This window comes from Diorhabda carinulata, chromosome X (genome assembly GCF_026250575.1).
Source record: "Diorhabda carinulata isolate Delta chromosome X, icDioCari1.1, whole genome shotgun sequence".
Classification (NCBI taxonomy): domain Eukaryota; kingdom Metazoa; phylum Arthropoda; class Insecta; order Coleoptera; family Chrysomelidae; genus Diorhabda; species Diorhabda carinulata.
Genome location: NC_079472.1, coordinates 56,791,046 through 56,811,431, shown reverse-complemented (window position 1 = coordinate 56,811,431; position 20,386 = coordinate 56,791,046). Strand labels below are relative to the sequence as shown.

Below are 20,386 nucleotides of genomic sequence, written 5' to 3'. Positions count from 1 at the left end.
AAATAAATATGCATCTGCAAGGCTGAATTTTGTATGGTTTTGGATGTTAACTAATTAACATTCAAAGAACTCTATATCTGCCCTAGTTTGTAGTTATATTTCTAAGCTATAGAGACTCAAGTATGTTAATAACTTATTTGGCATTGTTAATTATTAAAATATAATAAGCGAATGTTATCTATTAATTTTCTAAAAAAAAAAAAATAATTATGCTTTGATCTTTTCTTCTAATCTACCTCAATCGGGATGGAACAACTGGAAAAAACTTAAATAACAACCTTCGTATTATGTTTACAAAAATTAATGTTTAATGGCATTTTCTTTTCCTGATAACTGTAGATTGAATATAATATTCTATTCGCTACGCTCGTGGTGCAAAAATCGTCCTCATGAGTAATAGCCATCATTAAAGGCTCATTGATTAATTTATTACCTGGTACTACCTTAATTCTTATAATATTCCGATCATTAGGCTCAGAATTTCACTAGCCGTCACGTTTGATACATGTAGAATTAAACTAAGAATTACTAATTTGATTCTAATGTGCTTGCTTAACAGTTTATATATATATATATATATATATATATATTCTTTTTATGAATGTTTACAAGGTCAAAATAAATAATTAATATAAGAAAATAACAGAATTACAATCAAAATGTTTTTATAGAACCAAGGTTCAATTCATTAAAATATGTGAATCTTCTTTAACAAAAAACTAACAATTAATTACAGCTTATTTTATATGTATATCTAATAGTCCAGGAGCTATAAATCTAAAAGTTTCCTAATACCGTACATGTAATTTTTTTTATGAAAATTGATAATTTAAAACTATAGGAATTGAAAACGCGTGGTTTGCGTGGATTTGCAAAGCCGGAAAAATCTTTAAAAAAATTAATTATTAAACAAATCGATAAACGTTTCTCTCTTCTGGTTTGCCCAAAGTATATTCGATAGAAAATTTCATTCTCTTTCAGAAAAAATTTACGCAAACCATTTTTTTTGACTGGGAGAATCAGGCAAGTCGTCTTCTTTTAAAGTATATGATGAGGGAGGAAATTTCTCTCCCATTACGTAACAAAATTTTTTTGATTTCATTTATTTTAATGTCTACTTTAAGATTATCTTGGTTTGGGGGCTCAGAAACGGCCGGAAATAGCCAGCAAACCGGCTTAAAATCCGTTGACTCCGAACTCATTTTCGATAATTAGAATTATAGTCAATGAATATAATAATGAATAGAATAAACGTTACTCTGTGAAAATACTATTGTTCCATAATGATTATGCTTTTTACTTATGGTTTACGCCCACGTCAGGTAAAGGATATCAATTTTTTGTAGCACGTTATCACTAAAAGTTAAAACTCAAATTCGCATATTTTGAGTTTTTCAATTGTCTGAAGAGTAAAGCGATTTAACATTTTTTAAAAATTCCTTGATCCTGTATTTGTAATAATTTGTAAAAATCGAGTAGAAATACTCATTACAGTTATAAAAACTACAGAAAGTTTCTTCAATTTCTTAGACCTTTTGATATGTTTATGTTTCCAATTTTTTTGATTTTAGGTCTCTTCTTTTCAAAATTATTTTTTTTAATAGCTTTTAGAAGATAGATAAAAATTGACGTTTCGATAATTTTAAGGCTATATCAAAATATCTCAATATGTAGCAGTAATCAATTAAATTATTTGTAGTTTTATTAGAATTTACAACATAGAATATAAATTTTATTTCAGTTATTTGGATCTTTTTTATTATTTATAGCTTTTTCGCTCTTATAAATGTGAAGCATTTCTAAAAATTCCCTTTTTCTTGTATTAGATTCCATTGAATCTTTATAATTGAATTTATGTTTTTTTCATATTTCATGGTGCCTTAATACAGTTCTATTTTTTTTATCGTATTGATGATTTCTTAGTCTATTTTCTCAATACTGAGATGTCTGCCCTATGTAGACAGCTTCACAATTGATATATAATATTACTTCTTTTGTTTTTTGGTGTTTTAGATTTTAATTTAGTTAAATATTTGGATAACGTATTATTTTCTTTATGACTTATACTAATATCATATTTCTTGAAATAATTCGGTAGTTGTTGGGAAAGTCCTTGTAGATATGGTTAGGAAAAATGTTTTATGTTTTGATGTTTCGAATAATTATTCCGAAAACTTGATAAACAACATATTCAAGAAAAGGATCAACAGATACTACAATCAATTAAAAAACAAAACAGAAACGAAACATCAAAACATAAAAAATTTTTCCTTACCATATAATTGATTAATCATTGTTACATATTTGAGATGTAAGGAGTGAGGAAAAATCAATTTTTCTTTTTAGAACAAATTTCTATTGGGATTTTATTCTAGGTGATCTATTGTTTAATATAAATACGCAAACTAATTTTAAAACTGAAGAGACCTAAAATCAAGAACATTTAGAAGCATTAATATATCAAAAAGTCTAAGAAATGAGAAGAAAATAAAGGATTCCTACTAATCACCTCTGAAATAATTTCGAAATTCAATATTTCGAAAATGTATTCTGCCGTTCCTCAAACGAGAAAACAACTACTTTCCCGGTTAATGCATCGACGAATATTGAATTACAAATCCCCAATCGCTCGCAATTGTAAGGATAAGTTGTAACTACTGACTAGTTTCGACGTAGTTACGTCTCATCAGAACAACCCTCTTTCAGGCTTGAGACCCTGAATGAACTGAATACATAGTTAGAGAAATTATTTCAGTAGAAATCTTTTATTTTGATACATTTTACACACCTCATTTACCATCGGAATCTACGTACAATGAACAAATCAAAATTTAAATTAATGTAGATATATAATTTTTTTGTTTCGTTCGTATAAATCACGCTGTGTTAATAAAAAATTGTGAACTTATTTTTTTTCTATAATTCAATATGCATGTTTTCGTACGTATCGTAGTTAATATATTTGATTATTTGTAGCTTGTTAAACGTTTACGTTGCCCGCACAAGGTAACTAACTCATTACGTTATCAGTAAAAGTTTGAATTCCGAGGATATACCTAGCGAGAAAATCATAAAACCAGTTGAGTGTATCGCGTGTACGCGACAACATACACACAAACAACATCATATACATTTCGTTTCAGTACTTTTGATACAACAAAATGTACGCTCGTCTGAGTTTAATTTAAACGCGATTTTCTCACGATACTCATTTTCAAATGTAACATATATATGTTAATAGATCTTTGTTGGATTCGTTCTTGAGATAATAATGCGAAAACTGATGTTGTTTAGTGGAAAGTGTTTGTGTAAATATATGTTCGGAAATAAATAGAAAATAATAATAAATTTTATAGAAAATGCGTGGAAAGTGGAACAATAATGAACAAGTTGGTAATGGTAATTCTGTGAGTAAATATTATTATTATCCATCTGACTATATTTTAATTATGCAGACTTTTTGTTTTATTTAAACACGGTTATTTTTCGTACTGACTATCGTACGAACATAAATAACAATTTTTAACTGCACAGGTTTATTGACTTTTAGAAAAATGACAAATATTGTTCATACATTTTCAAGTATTAATAAGATATACTCAATTTTCGTGTACCGTTTGTATATGATAGTTTTCTTTCTTGAGCTAGCTGATTCAAATTCTAACGAAACTTTTTTTCGTATTTAAAATGACTGGACTAACATTGGAAATATGCTAAATTTATGAAGTAGCAAAATCAGTTTTCTGTGTTTAAAATATTGTATATGTACCGAGGATCAATAGAACATTTGTTTAATGGCTTTTGATTTAATACACTGCCGAGGTACATATTAGAGTAACCTCATAACATCATACTATTCTTTAAACATGTTTCACTCGATAAATCTTCGAGGAGACAAAATATTATTTGACACAAGAAGTATTCCTCACCAAGGGCGTCGCCTAGAGTAACCTCATAACATCAAACTATCATTTAAACATATTTCACTCGATAAATCTTCGAGGAAACAAAATATTATTTGACACAAGAAGTAATCCTCACCAAGGGCGCCGCCTAAAGTAACATCATAACATCAAACTATCATTTAAACATATTTCATTCGATAAATCTTCGAAGAAACAAAATATTATTTGATACAAGTATTCCTCACCAAGGGCGTCGCCTAAAGTAACCTCATAACATCAAACTATTCTTTAAACATATTTCACTCGAAAAATATTCGAGAAAACAAAATATTATTTGACAAAAGAAGTATTCCTCACCAAGGGCGCCGCCTAAAGTAACATCATAACATCAAACTATTCTTTAAACATATTTCATTCGATAAATCTTCGAGGAGACAAAATATTATTTGACTCAAGAAGTATTCCTCACCAAGGGCGTCGCCTAAAGTAACCTCATAACATCAAACTATTCTTTAAACATATTTCACTCGAAAAATCTTCGAGGAGACAAAATATTATTTGACAAAAGAAGTATTCCTCACCAAGGGCGCCGCCTAAAGTAACATCATAACATCAAACTATTCTTTAAACATATTTCATTCGATAAATCTTCGAGGAGACAAAATATTATTTGACTCAAGAAGTATTCCTCACCAAGGGCGCCGCCTAAAGTAACATCATAACATCAAACTATTCTTTAAACATATTTCATTCGATAAATCTTCGAGGAGACAAAATATTATTTGACAAAAGAAGTATTCCTCACCAAGGGCGCCGCCTAGAGTAACCTCATAACATCAAACTATCATTTAAACATATTTCATTCGATAAATCTTCGAGGAAACAAAATATTATTTGACAAAAGAAGTATTCCTCACCAAGGGCGTCGCCTAGAGTAACCTCATAACATCAAACTATTCTTTAAACATATTTCACTCGATAAATCTTCGAGGAAACAAAATATTATTTGACAAAAGAAGTATTCCTCACCAAGGGCGTCGCCTAGAGTAACCTCATAACATCAAACTATCATTTAAACATATTTCACTCGATAAATCTTCGAGGAAACAAAATATTATTTGACACAAGAAGTATTCCTCACCAAGGGCACCGCCTAAAGTAACATCATAACATCAAACTATTCTTTAAACATATTTCATTCGATAAATCTTCGAGGAAACAAAATATTATTTGACAAAAGAAGTATTCCTCACCAAGGGCGTCGCCTAGAGTAACCTCATAACATCAAACTATTCTTTAAACATATTTCACTCGATAAATCTTCGAGGAAACAAAATATTATTTGACAAAAGAAGTATTCCTCACCAAGGGCGTCGCCTAGAGTAACCTCATAACATCAAACTATCATTTAAACATATTTCACTCGATAAATCTTCGAGGAAACAAAATATTATTTGACACAAGAAGTATTCCTCACCAAGGGCGTCGCCTAGAGTAACCTCATAACATCAAACTATCATTTAAACATATTTCACTCGATAAATCTTCGAGGAAACAAAATATTATTTGACACAAGAAGTATTCCTCACCAAGGGCGCCGCCTAGAGTAACCTCATAAAATCAAACTATCATTTAAACATATTTCATTCGATAAATCTTCGAGGAAACAAAATATTATTTGACAAAAGAAGTATTCCTCACCAAGGGCGTCGCCTAGAGTAACCTCATAACATCAAACTATCATTTAAACATATTTCACTCGATAAATCTTCGAGGAAACAAAATATTATTTGACACAAGAAGTAATCCTCACCAAGGGCGCCGCCTAAAGTAACATCATAACATCAAACTATTCTTTAAACATATTTCATTCGATAAATCTTCGAGGAAACAAAATATTATTTGACACAAAAAGTATTCCTCACCAAGGGCGCCGCCTAGAGTAACCTCATAACATCAAACTATTCTTTAAACATATTTCACTCGAAAAATCTTCGAGGAAACCAAATATTATTTTACAAAAGAAGTATTCCTCACCAAGGGTGTCGCCTTAACATCAAACTATCCTTTAAACACTAAGGCTTAATGTATATTTTAGAAAGTATGGAAGTATTCAAAATAACATTAAGATTTTGGCATCCGTTTTTAAAACACGTTGATTTTGGTTTTGATGGTTGTTCAACAATGTCGGGAAAAGACGGAGAGATACAAGCTATCTTACGCAAAAAGTACACCAAAGCCCTCTACTATCATTGCTCGTTCCACAAATTGAATCTAGTTATAAATTATCCAAATTCACTTCCTCAAATTAGAAATGCCATGGGAACCACCAAAGATACTATAAACTTTTTTCGGGAGGAGTTTTGAGGAGGAAGTTGATACCTAATATTTCCAGACTTTGCGAGACAAGATGGAGGGAAAAACAAAAAACCATCAGAGTTTTTAAAGAAAATCTTCCAATAATTCTGAAAGCCTTCCGAGTAAGACTTTCCTTGGTAGCTGATTCCACAGGCGTACTTCTCCATAGAAAGGAGTCCCGACGTTCTCGTTGTCTGCGGGCGAACACGGTGCTCATGGGCCTTGTCTACTTATCGAGTAGGTCTTACAAATACTGCTTTAAGTAATATTATGTTGGAAAGCTCGGCAGAGCATTTGCTGTGTCCAAGTTTCTAATCAACTCTATAAGTCGAACTGCTCTTTTCTGTATTGAGTCGAGCATCTTCAGGGTATGCTTGGGAGCCGAGCTCCAAATGCGTAAGCTTTGCGTCCAAATATTAGATTAGAAGCTGTTGCTGAGTATATAGCTTTTTAGTCTTAAAGAGATCTCCAAGTGGCGAATCCTGTGCAGCTGTGCCGGCTTTCTTTGTAAAGAAGAAATTATTGGCTTTCATGATTATAATTAAAACATCTTCTTCTCCTCCTCTTATTTAGAGATATAGGTTGAGTTATTTCTCATTTAGCACATTTTTTTTCACCAAAAGCATGTATGTAGGCAGATATTGTGCAATTGTTTCCATAATAAATTATTTTTATCTGATCAGAATAAAAAAGAAATGACATATTATTATAAATATAATCGAGTGGCGACGTTATAAATAAATATATATGTTATTGATAGTAGTTCAAAGTTTAACAAAGTGTTGGCTCGATTAAAATAAAAATATGTTTATCTGGAACTTTCATTTATCAATTTATGTTATCACGTTTCCTTTTGGTATTGCTAATATTTTTAATATAACTGGCGTTATCTCTTCGATTAAAAGAAATGCAAAAAACTCCATGTTTAGTTTTTGATTAAAACACAAATATTATTGTTAATACTACTTTTATTTTGTAAAGAGACACGGATTCACAATTATATATTTTCATTTTTATTTATTTCTACTTTTTCGTCTCGTACACAGTGTGAATAATAATTTTACCAGATTTTAAAAATTATCTCAACCGTACCAATATACACGAGGACTTACACTGAACTGAGAACTGATATGACCGTTTAAAAGGACCTTAAAGGGTCTTTTTAAGGTCATTTCAATTTCAAAAAGCAAAAAATGATTGAAAAACAGAACAGGGAAAAGGATACCCACGAGTTTGCGAGACTTATTTGTTCCGTTTCGTTCCAGTTTAGTAGAATCCTGCGTCTAAACACTTTCATCAGTTCGTCCGTAACTTTGGTAATTTTAAACTTTCGTGGTCCCCTCGTTTTTTTAGCTCTAGAAAATCGAAAAATCGTCTGATTTCGATGAATTTTTTTGCAAAATCTTCATTTTTACGGCAAATTTATGTGAAAAATTATGGGAATAAAAAAATTAAAACTTATATTGGTTAGGTTAGGTTAGATTAGGTTAGGTTAGGTTAGGGGTGTGCTAAAAATTCAGAACAAATGTTCAGCTACTATTTTTTAATGTTGAGAATTATCAAATTTTTCAAAGTTAACTTTCAATATTGTACACTTGATTACAATAAGTGATTTAAAGAATGTTTTTGTTCATATAACTTTAAGGATTACTTAATAAAAACGATTAAATGTGAGAAAAGGTCAATTTTAATAGAATTTTTATTATTTTAAATGTAAAAATATGATAAATCAACATTTTTGTATATTTTTTTTTTAATTTGTTCGCTTTTTATGTAGATTATGAAAAAAAAATATAACAACTTCATTTGATTACTTGGAAAAAAGTTATCAGCAGTTATACGTGAATAAGTGCATTTTCATGAACATTTAAAGCCCTGAATCCAATATGAGTTTTAATTGGTTTTTATTCCCATAATTTTTTTCGTAAATTCGCCGTAAAAACAAAAATTCTAAAAAAAAATCATCGAAATCTGATGGTTTTTCGATTTTCTAGAGCCAAAAACGAGGGGACCGCGAAAGTATAAAATGACTGTAACTTTTTATTCAGGATGTGTATATTAATTTTGAATTATGCTGGAAGATCACGATTTTATGGTGTTTTGATCGATTTTTTGTAAATTTATAGACAAAGAGACGCCAATAGGGTCTGAATTTTGTACCTTTAGGGACAAAGGAAGATTATGCATTAGTTTCATCGCTTCAGAGAAATATTGTATTCTGATGAATAATAAACTAATTTTAGAAATGATTTGATACAATATGATAAAACAAATACAATCATCGATTCTTTTCGTGTTTCATCAAATAATTTGAAGAAAAAACAGAAATAGGAATACAATTTAAACAGGAATATTACTTCGCACGCCAAACAAAGTCTTTAACTACAATTTTTCGATTGTAATAAGTATCCCGAATTACTCGACACTAATTAAAGATTAACTTAAAACGCTAACAACTCATTATAAAAGTACTTTCAATTGCTTTTTCTTATTTTACTTTTTCACTTTGCTTTCGATTACGTTTCTTTCTGTAGTATTAATTATTGTATTTTATTTATATTAAGTACGTTAATTTTAATAAAAAATGTCAACTTTATATACTTAATCCATCAGTACTTCAATTAGCGCTGAATACGTTTTAACTGAACGAATAATGTAAAAATGTCCACGGAAAACGATTGAACTGACAATTCGACTGAGACGGATACGGAAATGAAAAGTGAAATGACCCTATAAAATGTGAATTTCGTAAATATCAATAACAGCGTCAACTGACGTAGGTTCGTATAAGCCGGATGTTTCATTGATTCTAAATTATTCATTTGCCAAAACTGTTAATTATACTAGGTCTGACAATTAAATAACGAGACTGATGCATGATTCCCCTTCATTTTTCACTAATATACCGACTTCAGAGATTTTTCCTAGCAATTCTGGAGGTATTTGACTGGATCCTCCATTTCAAAAGAGATCCAGGGCGTTAGATCCGCAGAATAGAGTGAATGTGGTTTATAGAAGTTAAAAACTTGTCGTATTGTCGTGCTGCAACACATTATTGTTTTATATGAACTTGTCTTTTATTTATAGCCTATCGGAGGTTGAAAAAAAAACGGCTCTCGTACATTGCTGAGTAAGGGATTTACTTGAAACATTCACTAATCTCCGTTATCACTATCACTGTTTTTATTTAAATCAAGATAAAAATTTATCGCATATCACCTATATATTGAATAGTTATGCTTTTTGTTTAAATCTGTTATCTCTTATCTAAGCTGATTAAATAAATAATGTATAGGACATTAAGAGAAATACGTAAGCCAACACATATATTTGATCGTAGAAATCGATATAAAAACAATGAAATCACCATCCTTATCTAATGAATAATCGGCATCCAGGATAAAACCATTTTTACTTATGAAAGCTGGACTTATTTGATATTACAAAATGATTTTTTCTCGTTTTACAAAAAAAAAAGCAATTATCTACGTGCCCTGAAATTGGTCTCTTCCTCTTAACTCTTGATGACGTTTTTTGTCAAATTAATTTGCATGTGGAATAGTTCCACAGATAAACTATAATTAATCACGAAATGCACAAGGACTTTCACGACAACTATCAAATTATTTTAATAAATATGATGTTATTATAAATCAAAAAGGATCTCGCTTCGTTTTCGAGATATCAATACTTGAAGTTGGAAAAATTTATTTTTATTTAATATTTGTAAATATCAACCTAACCTAACCTAACCTAACCTTTTTTTTGTGGGTGGGAAAATCTTCCAAAGACTTCTGGGAAGAGGACCCATTCATCCACTGGTGTGGACGCCTACCAGCTAAAAACCCACCATCTTCTCCACCGACGCATGTGGAACCGTTCTTTGGTTTTATTTTATTATTATTTTTTTATGGGGGGCTTTGCCCAAAATCCACTGGCCGCGATGAACGGGTGAGTTTGGAGAACGGAGATTGGGGGCAGATAAATTTGGAGCGGGCAGATTTGGAACGACTTTTTTACAGTCATTTTTCTTATTCGGTTGATTTTGTCGTTAAAAATAGGATAAATTATGCAAAAATAATTGCTAGAGAACTTTTCCAGAATAATTGTGAAATACTACAGTATTCTGGCTTTCCAATTATAAAACAAACGAAATTAAATAACTTTTGAAAGCATTCAGACCGTACTATTTGCTCGAAAGAGAATATTTTTACATTAAATTACTAATTAAATCTTCGAACTATCATTAAATATTTTTTTTGTATCTTATGAATAATGAAAAACAACCAACAATTCTTTATGAAAAACATCAAATTATTCAAGTATTTATCGTATGTTAAGTTATATTCATCACAAAGTGATGAAAGTTATCAAAAATGGCTCATTTTGTTATAAAAATCTGTTTTTTTCAATATAATTTTGGAGTATCAGGGTAAATAATATAAAAATTAAATAAAAAATCTTTTGTTTATTGAATTACAAGATTCATATTGAATTTGAAGTGATAAAATATTCATTTGTAACGAAGTATTGAACACCATCAGTTCATTAAAGCGAATTTTGGCTCTAACGTTTGATTATAACTTTAAGTATCGATATCTCAAAAACGAAGTGAGGTGTCAAAAAATTTCATTCTTCATTTTCGATTTATTTTGGCTTAATTAAGTAAAATCGGGGCGCTACGGAAATTGTACTCTACCCACAAAAATCATATATCAAAGCACTCCACTAAATTAAACATCCCAAAATAAAAGTAATGTTACATATAATAAATATGACGCAGATTACACGGAACAGACATTTTAATATTCAAAAAATAATCATCAATACAATGAAAGAAATAAAACTCCATCAACAAATTCGCAAAATTCTTCCATAGGCCGGCCCTGTCCGGCTACTATGAAATTTTAAAAAATCGGCGAATTCGCGCGTTGCTTTTCAGGCAGCGCTTTAGCGTTTTTTATAAATGGCAGAACTCGTGTTTATTGTAAGTTTACTTGTATATATTATATATATTTCTAAGAAAGTCTGTTTATTTATTTCTTCTATCTTGATTTAGTTGCCAATTGCACAAACTCAAAAATTTCTCAATATGATTAGTGAATTATATCCATTTCAATATTTCGGGCGGCGTTTCCACATTTCTTACAAATGGCGGAACTTGTTTGCTGTTTATTTGTAAATAATTTTGTTAGTAGCAGGCGGCTTATTTACAGTATTGCTTCTAAATAATTTCCAGGAGAGTCTATTTATTTATTTCTTCTATCTTGGTCTAGTTGCCAATTGCACAAACTTAAAAATTTCTCAATATAATTAGTGAATTATAAATATTTCGGGCGGCGCTTTGCACATTTCTTACAAATGGCGGAACTTGTTTGATGTTTATTTATATATATAATTTTGTTAGTAGCATGCGGCTTATTTACAGTATTTCTTCTAAATAATTTCCAGGAGAGTCTATTTATTTATTTCTTCTATTTTGGTCTAGTTGCCAATTGCACAAACTCAAAAATTTGTCAATATAATTAGTGAATTATAAATATTTCGGGCGGCGCTTTGCACATTTCTTACAAATGGCGGAACTTGTTTGCTTTTTATTTGTAAATAATTTTGTTAGTAGCATGCGGCTTATTTACAGTATTTCTTCTAAATAATTTCCAGGAGAGTCTATTTATTTATTTCTTCTATCTTGGTCTAGTTGCCAATTGCACAAACTCAAAAATTTCTCAATATAATTAGTGAATTATATCCATTTCAATATTTGTATGAAGATATTCATTTATTTTCAGACAATACCTAGAACGGGTATCGATTTCGAAAACATTAAATTCAAACACATCCGCCATTCGCCATCGTTGCGAGCCATTAAAACATACAACGATTTACCTGTAGAAGGAAATTTTCAAAATGATATCGATTTACGATTATACACACCTCCAAAATACGATACGTCCAGTATGTCACGGATGTCAGTCGGTAGTAGAGGCTCAACGGAACCTAATAATATATATGAGGTCGTTAAGGGGAGCGGAACCATGTCTGTTGCATCGGGATCTGAATACACTTCGGAAATCAACGAGATGGGATCTACGTCCAGATTAGTTCCAACTAAAATTGAGCAGGTGAGTGATATTTTTTCCATTGGTAAATATTGATAGTAACTCAAAATTATTTGCAAAATAAATGAATGTGTTAAGCGGGGAATTTTAATTATAAGTACATAAAATATATATTACTAATAGTGTAGTGGCAAAAAGTGAATTTTAAAGAAAAAGTGGCAAATAATGATAGAAGCATGAAAATTGGTATGTTGGGCAGTGATGCCAAAAGAAAATTTTAGAGATCGGGAGTCCCCTGAAATTCGCCATAGGAGGGGACGGGGGTAGATTTTTGAGGTTTTGAGCATTACAAATAGAAGATATGGTAACTAGAGACCTCGAACAATGAGCCTATTCGTTATTGAGCCTTTTACTACATTTTGCTTAGCATTTAAGGAGCCACAATTTTTGTTTTTTCAGAGCATATTCGACGAATCTTCATTATTGAGATCGATTTCTAAATTTTCATCGTAATAACCTGTTCTTAAAACAATAATTCATTGTTGATGTGTAATATTATACTGGAGCGAAATCCACTTTGCAGGGGCACAGGGAAAACAAATTTGGGAATAAAATTTTCTAGTAGAAAAGAACTTCCCATACAGGACACCCCAGAGTTGACAAAGTGGCCAAGCCTGGGCCAGTCCAGTGAAGCCTAGCTTCGGCGTACCTTTATTAGCACAAGCCTAAGCCAGGCTACTTAACTCAGCTTCGGCCATACCAATGTTTACTCAAGCTCGGGCCAAGGCTGGGTATCCTAGCTAGTACCCTAGCCATACTCATGATTACTCAAGCTTGTCCAAAGCCTGGGTATCCCAGCCTTGGCCATTTATTGTCAACCCAGCCTTGAACTTGTTGGTTGTCTTAGCAGATATAGATGTGTTTGTTCCAGTTCTTTTGGTCGATTATGTGTCCAGCTTACGCAAAACGCGTAAATCTCTGCTTAAGCTTAAAAGATTGAACCTAGGGAGCCTGACCTTAGAGTCTCCCCCGTTCTCGTCCTATGGCCACCAAAAGCTTGTCATGGTCCCAGTTGTGTCTTGTACCCATCTGTATACCAAAAGCATACCCTAAGGTTAGCACTTCTTCGAGGCTCCTATTGTTATTTATAATCATCTGCCCATACCCTGCTGCTCTTCAGAGTCCATGTGATTGCAGCCTAATCGTAATTTTAATCTCTAGATTTTCTGGACTTTGTGGACCATCATATTTATCATCAAATAATATCCATTCCTAATGATTAATTTTCTGGCAAACGCGACTTGGTTCGGCGACAGATATAGTACGAATTTGAACCTGATCGAGTCAAGAGGTTGTGAAAAATGCGTTTTACAAATGAGTGACATCAATTCAAAGCAACGTTGTCTTAGATTTTACCTCAGACTTGGACACAGAACAACAGAAGCCTCGATCAGAAGACTCCATCAGGTCTTCGGAACAATTAATTCGTCAAATACCTAGGCATTTCTATGATTTAAGGCATATTGAGAATAGATTGAATATAAATCACGCAGCGAAGGTTTCAACTGCAAGAACCAATGAAAATGTCGACAAAATCTAAGACAAGACAATTAATTGAGTGGAGACAGAGGGGGAATATCTGGAAATCACAGTAGATAGTGAATTTCTCTGGAACCAATACGAAAAAGAGATAATCATTAAAGCCACAAAAACCCCGATGGTGTGTAGAAACTTTGCGGGGAGAAATTGGGGCTGTAACCCAAAGATTCTACTGTGAAAATTATCATGTATGGGACAGTGGTTTGGGGTACTAGGAAATAGTCTGAATTCCACGAGGAACTATCTCTTAAAGGTACAACCGCGGTCATGGCATCATGCCTAACAGCTGCACTCTTTCTACCTTTCTACTGGAAAGAAAGGTAGAAAAAACATCACTTATATCACCCAAGAAAAATCGTTCCTAAATAATGACCAAACCAATGACCAATGCATCGAAAAAATTCAACTTTGAAAAAAAATTGCCTTAATATTAATCTGTAGAAATAAGTGGGAGACAGCAGAGTGAAGGAAAGCCCTTTATGGGACCTGAAACCTTATGAGGTATTAGGTACAAAACAATGGAAAAAGTACTGGAAAAGAAGGTAGATGGGAACAAAACCAATCGTTGGGACAACCTACCAGAATTGGGGACAGGCAAAGATTCTTCTGGGAAACTAAAACCAATGAAGATCTGCAGAATGTATAAACCTCAGTAAGAACAATCTACGAATACTAATAGGAGTCCTAAGCCTGGTTATTAGGTAGACATCTGCATTTTCTCTCATCTCAAGTGGCTAGGTATTTATCTAATTAAGCATGCCCCAATAGATTGGTTGGAACATATTTTCTCAAATTATGTGAACTTGAAATTCAAAATCAGTTGTTTTAAGAATTAAAATTACAAGTTTTCAATTTTATGTACGTACTCAGCGACATTAAAAAAAGTAATAGAAAATCACCAGTAAAAAAATGTCGATCTTATATAATAAGTTTTTGTCCATTAAGAAAAACCATAAACACATGACAGAAATAATTTCGAATGAGAGAATAATGCAGAAATATTTCAGTCATATCATATATTTTTATTTAAATATTTTTTTCTGATATGATACATTCTGTTTTAAGAAGCTCCCTATTTAGACAAACGATTTATTTCTAAGGTATGCAACTAATGGATCTCATTTTTTTATCTCGGTATTTCCGCTTTTATAAAGACAGTCAAAGAATTTTTGTTTGTTTATTCATTTTCACATACTTACAGTAAAATGTATTATTTATTGTTAGTACAAGAATTCTAAAGATAAATACTGGCTTAAAATGTATGTGAAAAACATTTACCTGTCCAGAAAAAACGAAAAGTCCGCGCGCTATACTTACTTATAACGCAGATCTTACAACTCATTGTAAATTGAAATCGTATATCAAAAGTATAAATAGACTAAGTATACATGAAATCATTGGAACGTAATGCGATTTATAGCTTTCTAGGATTGACATAAATTGGAATAGCTATTATCATAAGTACCCTGGTAACATTATTTTGTAAAATTGCTACTGATGTATTAAAATCAGAGCGATTGAATTGGTAACTCTACGTACAATATTACCGTTCCTGTAGGTTCCAAGTTAATTCGTTCTTAATTTAACATTATACAGGGTTATTCTAATTGATGGATCCATTTTTAAAAATTCGTATTTATTAAAGTACAAATGCTACATGAATAGTTTTTATACCAATAAAAAGGGAGAGTTTCAAAGTTTTTTTTAATGTTTAAGTGTAGTCATTGCCAGTTGTGAGTAAGATGGTGACTGTGGAGCACAAGTGTTCTGTGTTATTGAGTTCGCAAATTGTAGTACAGCGGGCATTTCGTGCTGAATTTGGTATTAAACCACCAACTAGAAAAAGCATTACTCGTTGGTTTAATCAATTTAATAAAGAGACTGGAAGTGTGTGTAAAGGAAAAAGCACAGACCGACCGCGTGTGTCAGAAGATGATGTCAGATGGATAGAAGACAGTTTTGTTCGCAGCCCAAGTAAGACTTGGAATACCCTAACCAACTGAATGGAAAGTTCTGAGACAGCGTTTAATGTACAAGCCCAATCGTGTACAACTTGTCCATACTCTCAACCTTAATGACAAAGAGAAGCGTCTCGAATTTTGCGGTAAAGTGCTAGAAATGAAGAAGGATGACACACACACATACACAGATGACGCGTAGATGTTTGCCGTGTAGCAGCTGAAGGCCACATTGAACACTTGTAATACATCAAAAAAAACTTTGAAACTTCCTCTTTTCATTGGTATAAAAATTATTTATGTAGCATTTGTACATTAATAAATACGAATTTTTAAAAATGGGTCCATCATTTAGAATAACCCTGTACTTGTAACACCCTACACTTAGGTGCTGCTTGGTTCGATGAATTTTCCGTATTTTCATAGCACTTTCCGTTCTCAGTATCACTACTTTCTGCATTTGGAGGAAGTTGTGTTTTCCCTGGACTTCTCCAGGTGTTGGAAGTGTCGTTGATATTAACCCAATTGCTCTTATGATGATACATAGGTGCTACTTTCGTTTTAAGATTCCACATTCTCTGTATTTCGATCTACAGGTCCTTAATTTAACTTCTCTGCTCCTTTTTGAGTTTGTATTGTAGTCCTATGGGATCGCTTGTTGACACTTTCTACTTTTGTCGGAATGAGTGTTCGGATCCTCAATAACATTTTTCTTGTAGTTATTAGTGTTAATAAATTGACCCTGAATATCCATCATAAAGCCTTTGTTCTTTTGAAAGAGATTTTCGCTAGTAAATCATCTGTTTGAAGCTTCTTTGTCAACATTTGGCTGATTCAGATCGTGATAATGTCTACCGAGTGGTGCCTTTCGTAATCATTGCTCCAGCTTCTCAGAGTCTAATACTATCTTCAAGTTAGATTGAATATAATACAATTTAGTGCTGAGGTTTCTGATTTCCTATGACGTAGCATCATTACCTGTCGAGGTTGTAGGTTAACAAGATCGATCAAGTCTATCCCACTATCTTTTCAAGGTAATGTGACTTCGGTTGGTGGATTTTGTATCACGCATTTACATCTCTGCCAGACCTTATAACACTTGGAAGACTTACCAACATGGTTTCTCTTTATTGAGTAACTTTGCCTGCTGTTTAAAAAATAATAGATGTTAGACATAGTCAAACGTATTTATCTTCAGAATCAAAGTTCTCTTGACAGGTATCGGAGTTTTTCTCTGTTGTCTCAACGTGATCCTCATCATCATCCGTTTCAGTTTCGTCTTCATACTCAACTTTATCGTTTTCAATGACTCATCATCATTTGCAATAAAAAATCTATTTTATTCTTAAAGCAGATCATATAGTCCTCTTGTGACATCTTTCAGTAAATAATATGTATTTTCCATCCGTAGATCATTTAATGCTGAAATACAACAACAAACATATCTCGATGAACTCTTTCGAATATTGTCCTCGTTTGCGTATTTAATGGTATTGATAATTGATCAGAATTCTCTAAATAATCAGTTTATTTTCAAATGAAAGTTATTGAATACAGGATATCCACGTTTTGAAGTAATTTCCTATTCTTATGAGGAAGATATTATAGTTAAAGTGAAATTCTTGGTCAATATTGAAGCATCACTAGTAAATGTACAATGCACACCGAAACTAACACAAATAATTTGGAAAATACTCATGAAACAAATAAGTTTGATGTCTCGGTTTTTATCATAATATATTTCTTATCCTTAGTGAAATGTTATTAATAGTTATCATTCTTTGATACCAAATTGAAATTTTTTTAATATGGTTTGATTACATTTTTTCAAGTTTTCAAAGGCGCTTAAGTTGGGCGCATGGATACAGCCTTAGAGAAGAAAATTGATACTTTGGAAATGTAAGCCTACAAACATAAGACAAACATAGAGGTCCCACAGTAAATGGCTAACTTCTCACGACAATCAAGGAGAGAAAGTTGCAGTACTTAGGACATATAATGAGAGATAATAGAAGGGAAGATTGAAGGAAAACGGATGGGACAGACGTCTACAGAAATTTCCAGAGCTGCGGTTTCTCGTGGGACAATAGCCATTTGGATCGCCAACCAATTTTGATGCTACGGGGAGTAACTCAAGAAGACCTGGTCAAAGCCGTATAAGAGCTTCAATTTTTTATTATGATTTGTTTTTGACACTTCATACACCAACATAAATAAGTTTATTCGCTAGTACTATACTAAAATAACAAATTTTTGGATCGGTTAAGTCTTAATACGATGAAGAGAAGACTTCTGCCAATAAAAATAGTCTTTAAACCATTATCCAAATGGTCGTCTATTTTTCCGTAATAACTGGACATGTAGTTCAATTACAGCAACGTAGAACGTTCAATTTTCAAAGGTACACCAGTACCTAGTGTTAGAAAAAATCAGGGAAACCAATCGCAGAAGACGAATCATTAACGAAAACAAGAGCCGAAGCTTCAGCGAGAAAAACATACGAGAATGAGTTTTAGAGATAAAATGAGAAGTCAGTATATTAAGGAGATCTAAAAATTCAGCATGTGGTGAGATGGTTTACAGAATATAAACAGAACTGGAGAGATCATGTCGAGAGAATTCTAGAAAATGAAGTGGCAGAATGAGCAACTAAATAGGAATGGGATCTGGAGCTTAGGATTCATCACCTTGTATATAATCGGAATATATCCTATCCGGCAAAATGTAATATAAACTAAGACAACAATTTTCTTTGCCAATACAGTTAAACTTATTAGTAACCTGTAATTTTTATTTAACTCAAGTAATTGTGGTAATAAATGAAAAAAATTTAGATCGTATCATATTAATTGACCCCAACGCCTGCTTAATATATTAACTTCAATAAAAATCTGACTGTTTGAAATATATAATGCCCAATACATATGATGAATGAATATCTTTATTATTAAAAACGAGGGGAGGTTTTTTAAGGGAAAAAGTGAATATATTCATTATTTTTTCTATAGTGATATAAGCAATATTGATTAATTTAATATATCTATCATTATCATTATTATATCTCGTTAACTTGCTGCAAGTGAATATTAAATTGTAAAACGTAAATAGACGAGTAAAATGTACCTGCCTGTAAGAGCGTTTGGTTTAAACAGGGTAACAGACGTGAACTGAGTCCTTTTTGTACCCCATTCGTCTTTTAGAACTTCGGTAGTCTTTTAGCTGGCGCAAATAATCTTGCCGTTATCGAACTATCCTTGACGATTCGGTTATTGCCATCCCTTTATTCAGTTTTTTCTGTTTAAAACCACATAATGACAAAACTTGACGCGATGTTTCTTCTCGAGTAGCTTCGTCAACTGCTTTCAGTTTTTCTTCACTTGTTCTTCGGTTCTATAAATGATCCACAGCAACCCCTTTCGTGACTACTCAAACATTCGAATTGATTTAAAATAACTTTCTGTGTACCTAAATATTTATTATTAAATTCATACCTGTCTTTATTCTCATTATACTGTGCAATTTCATTGGCCTCATTCGCCCTTGGTTTAAAGAATTTCTATTTATTTAAAGAAATTTATGAATTAAATTAATCTCACCTAGCCACGTTACTGCTTACCGCAGACTGTCTGGCTGAAATATTCCGAAGAAATTGTGTACATTGGCCTTCCGATATCTTCCGGCTAATAGAAATGCATTTATGTTTACGATGTTTTTATTGGTAAACATTGGAGATGTTGAGTCCACGTGGACTGACGGTTTGTTTACAGAATTTTATACGGAGAGTAAACATTATTTTTCATTTCTTAATTTGATAAGAGTGATTGTTCCTCGCATAACTGTCTTCTGAAATTAATATTAGAAGGTTTGAAGTACATTAGTAATTTTCAATAAAAAATACTTGGGAGGTATCTCGAAAAAAGTTGTTTCATGGTTAACCTCACAACAAAAAATTTATGCAGCAAGTGAAAAAATCTAATCCTGATTAATACTGTTGGTTTATGTTTAGAAGTAGTATTTAAATTCTCATAAATATCGGTCACGTAGATTTTGAGTTCTAATGTCCACAAAATTCAAAAAACATTCATTCTCATATTTTGCCAAAATTTCAATTTTTAATGATTAAAATGGTAAATGTACAACAAATTGGTTTGCTTCGAAAACTGGATTGTTACATAAGACACTTATTTCGTTGATTTTCGGCAAGCGAAACTGGTAAAATCACAGCTGTGACAAAACTAAAAGACAGGAATCAACCGCATTTATATCGAAGACAACATAAATAACAAGTGAGAATTGCTCCCAACTGCATTCGTTTGTATAGGGGCTGTTTTTGGTTTTGCCGTATTAATGATCGACGTAAAAACAGAACTACGGATTTTTGTGAAATTTCACATGAAACTTGAAAAACTGCAACTGAAACTTAAAATTTATTATAACGAGTGTATGGCAATGAATGTTTGTCGCGTCAACGTGTTTTTTAGCTGCCTTTCCACGAAAAAGTCGGTAA

At 32.0% G+C, this 20,386-nt stretch overlaps 1 protein-coding gene across 1 annotated transcript in view; it reads left to right on the top strand.

The window, feature by feature from the left end:
• Positions 1-2,964: 2,964 nt before the first annotated feature.
• The window catches only part of LOC130902317 (sodium-dependent nutrient amino acid transporter 1-like), a 68,209-nt gene continuing 50,787 nt past the window's right edge, over positions 2,965-20,386 (top strand). Inside the window, exons 1-2 of the mRNA XM_057814376.1 lie at positions 2,965-3,407; positions 12,053-12,385. Coding sequence (XP_057670359.1) covers positions 3,360-3,407; positions 12,053-12,385 — 381 coding nt within the window. The 5' untranslated portion in view covers positions 2,965-3,359. The remainder of the gene's footprint in view (positions 3,408-12,052; positions 12,386-20,386) is intronic.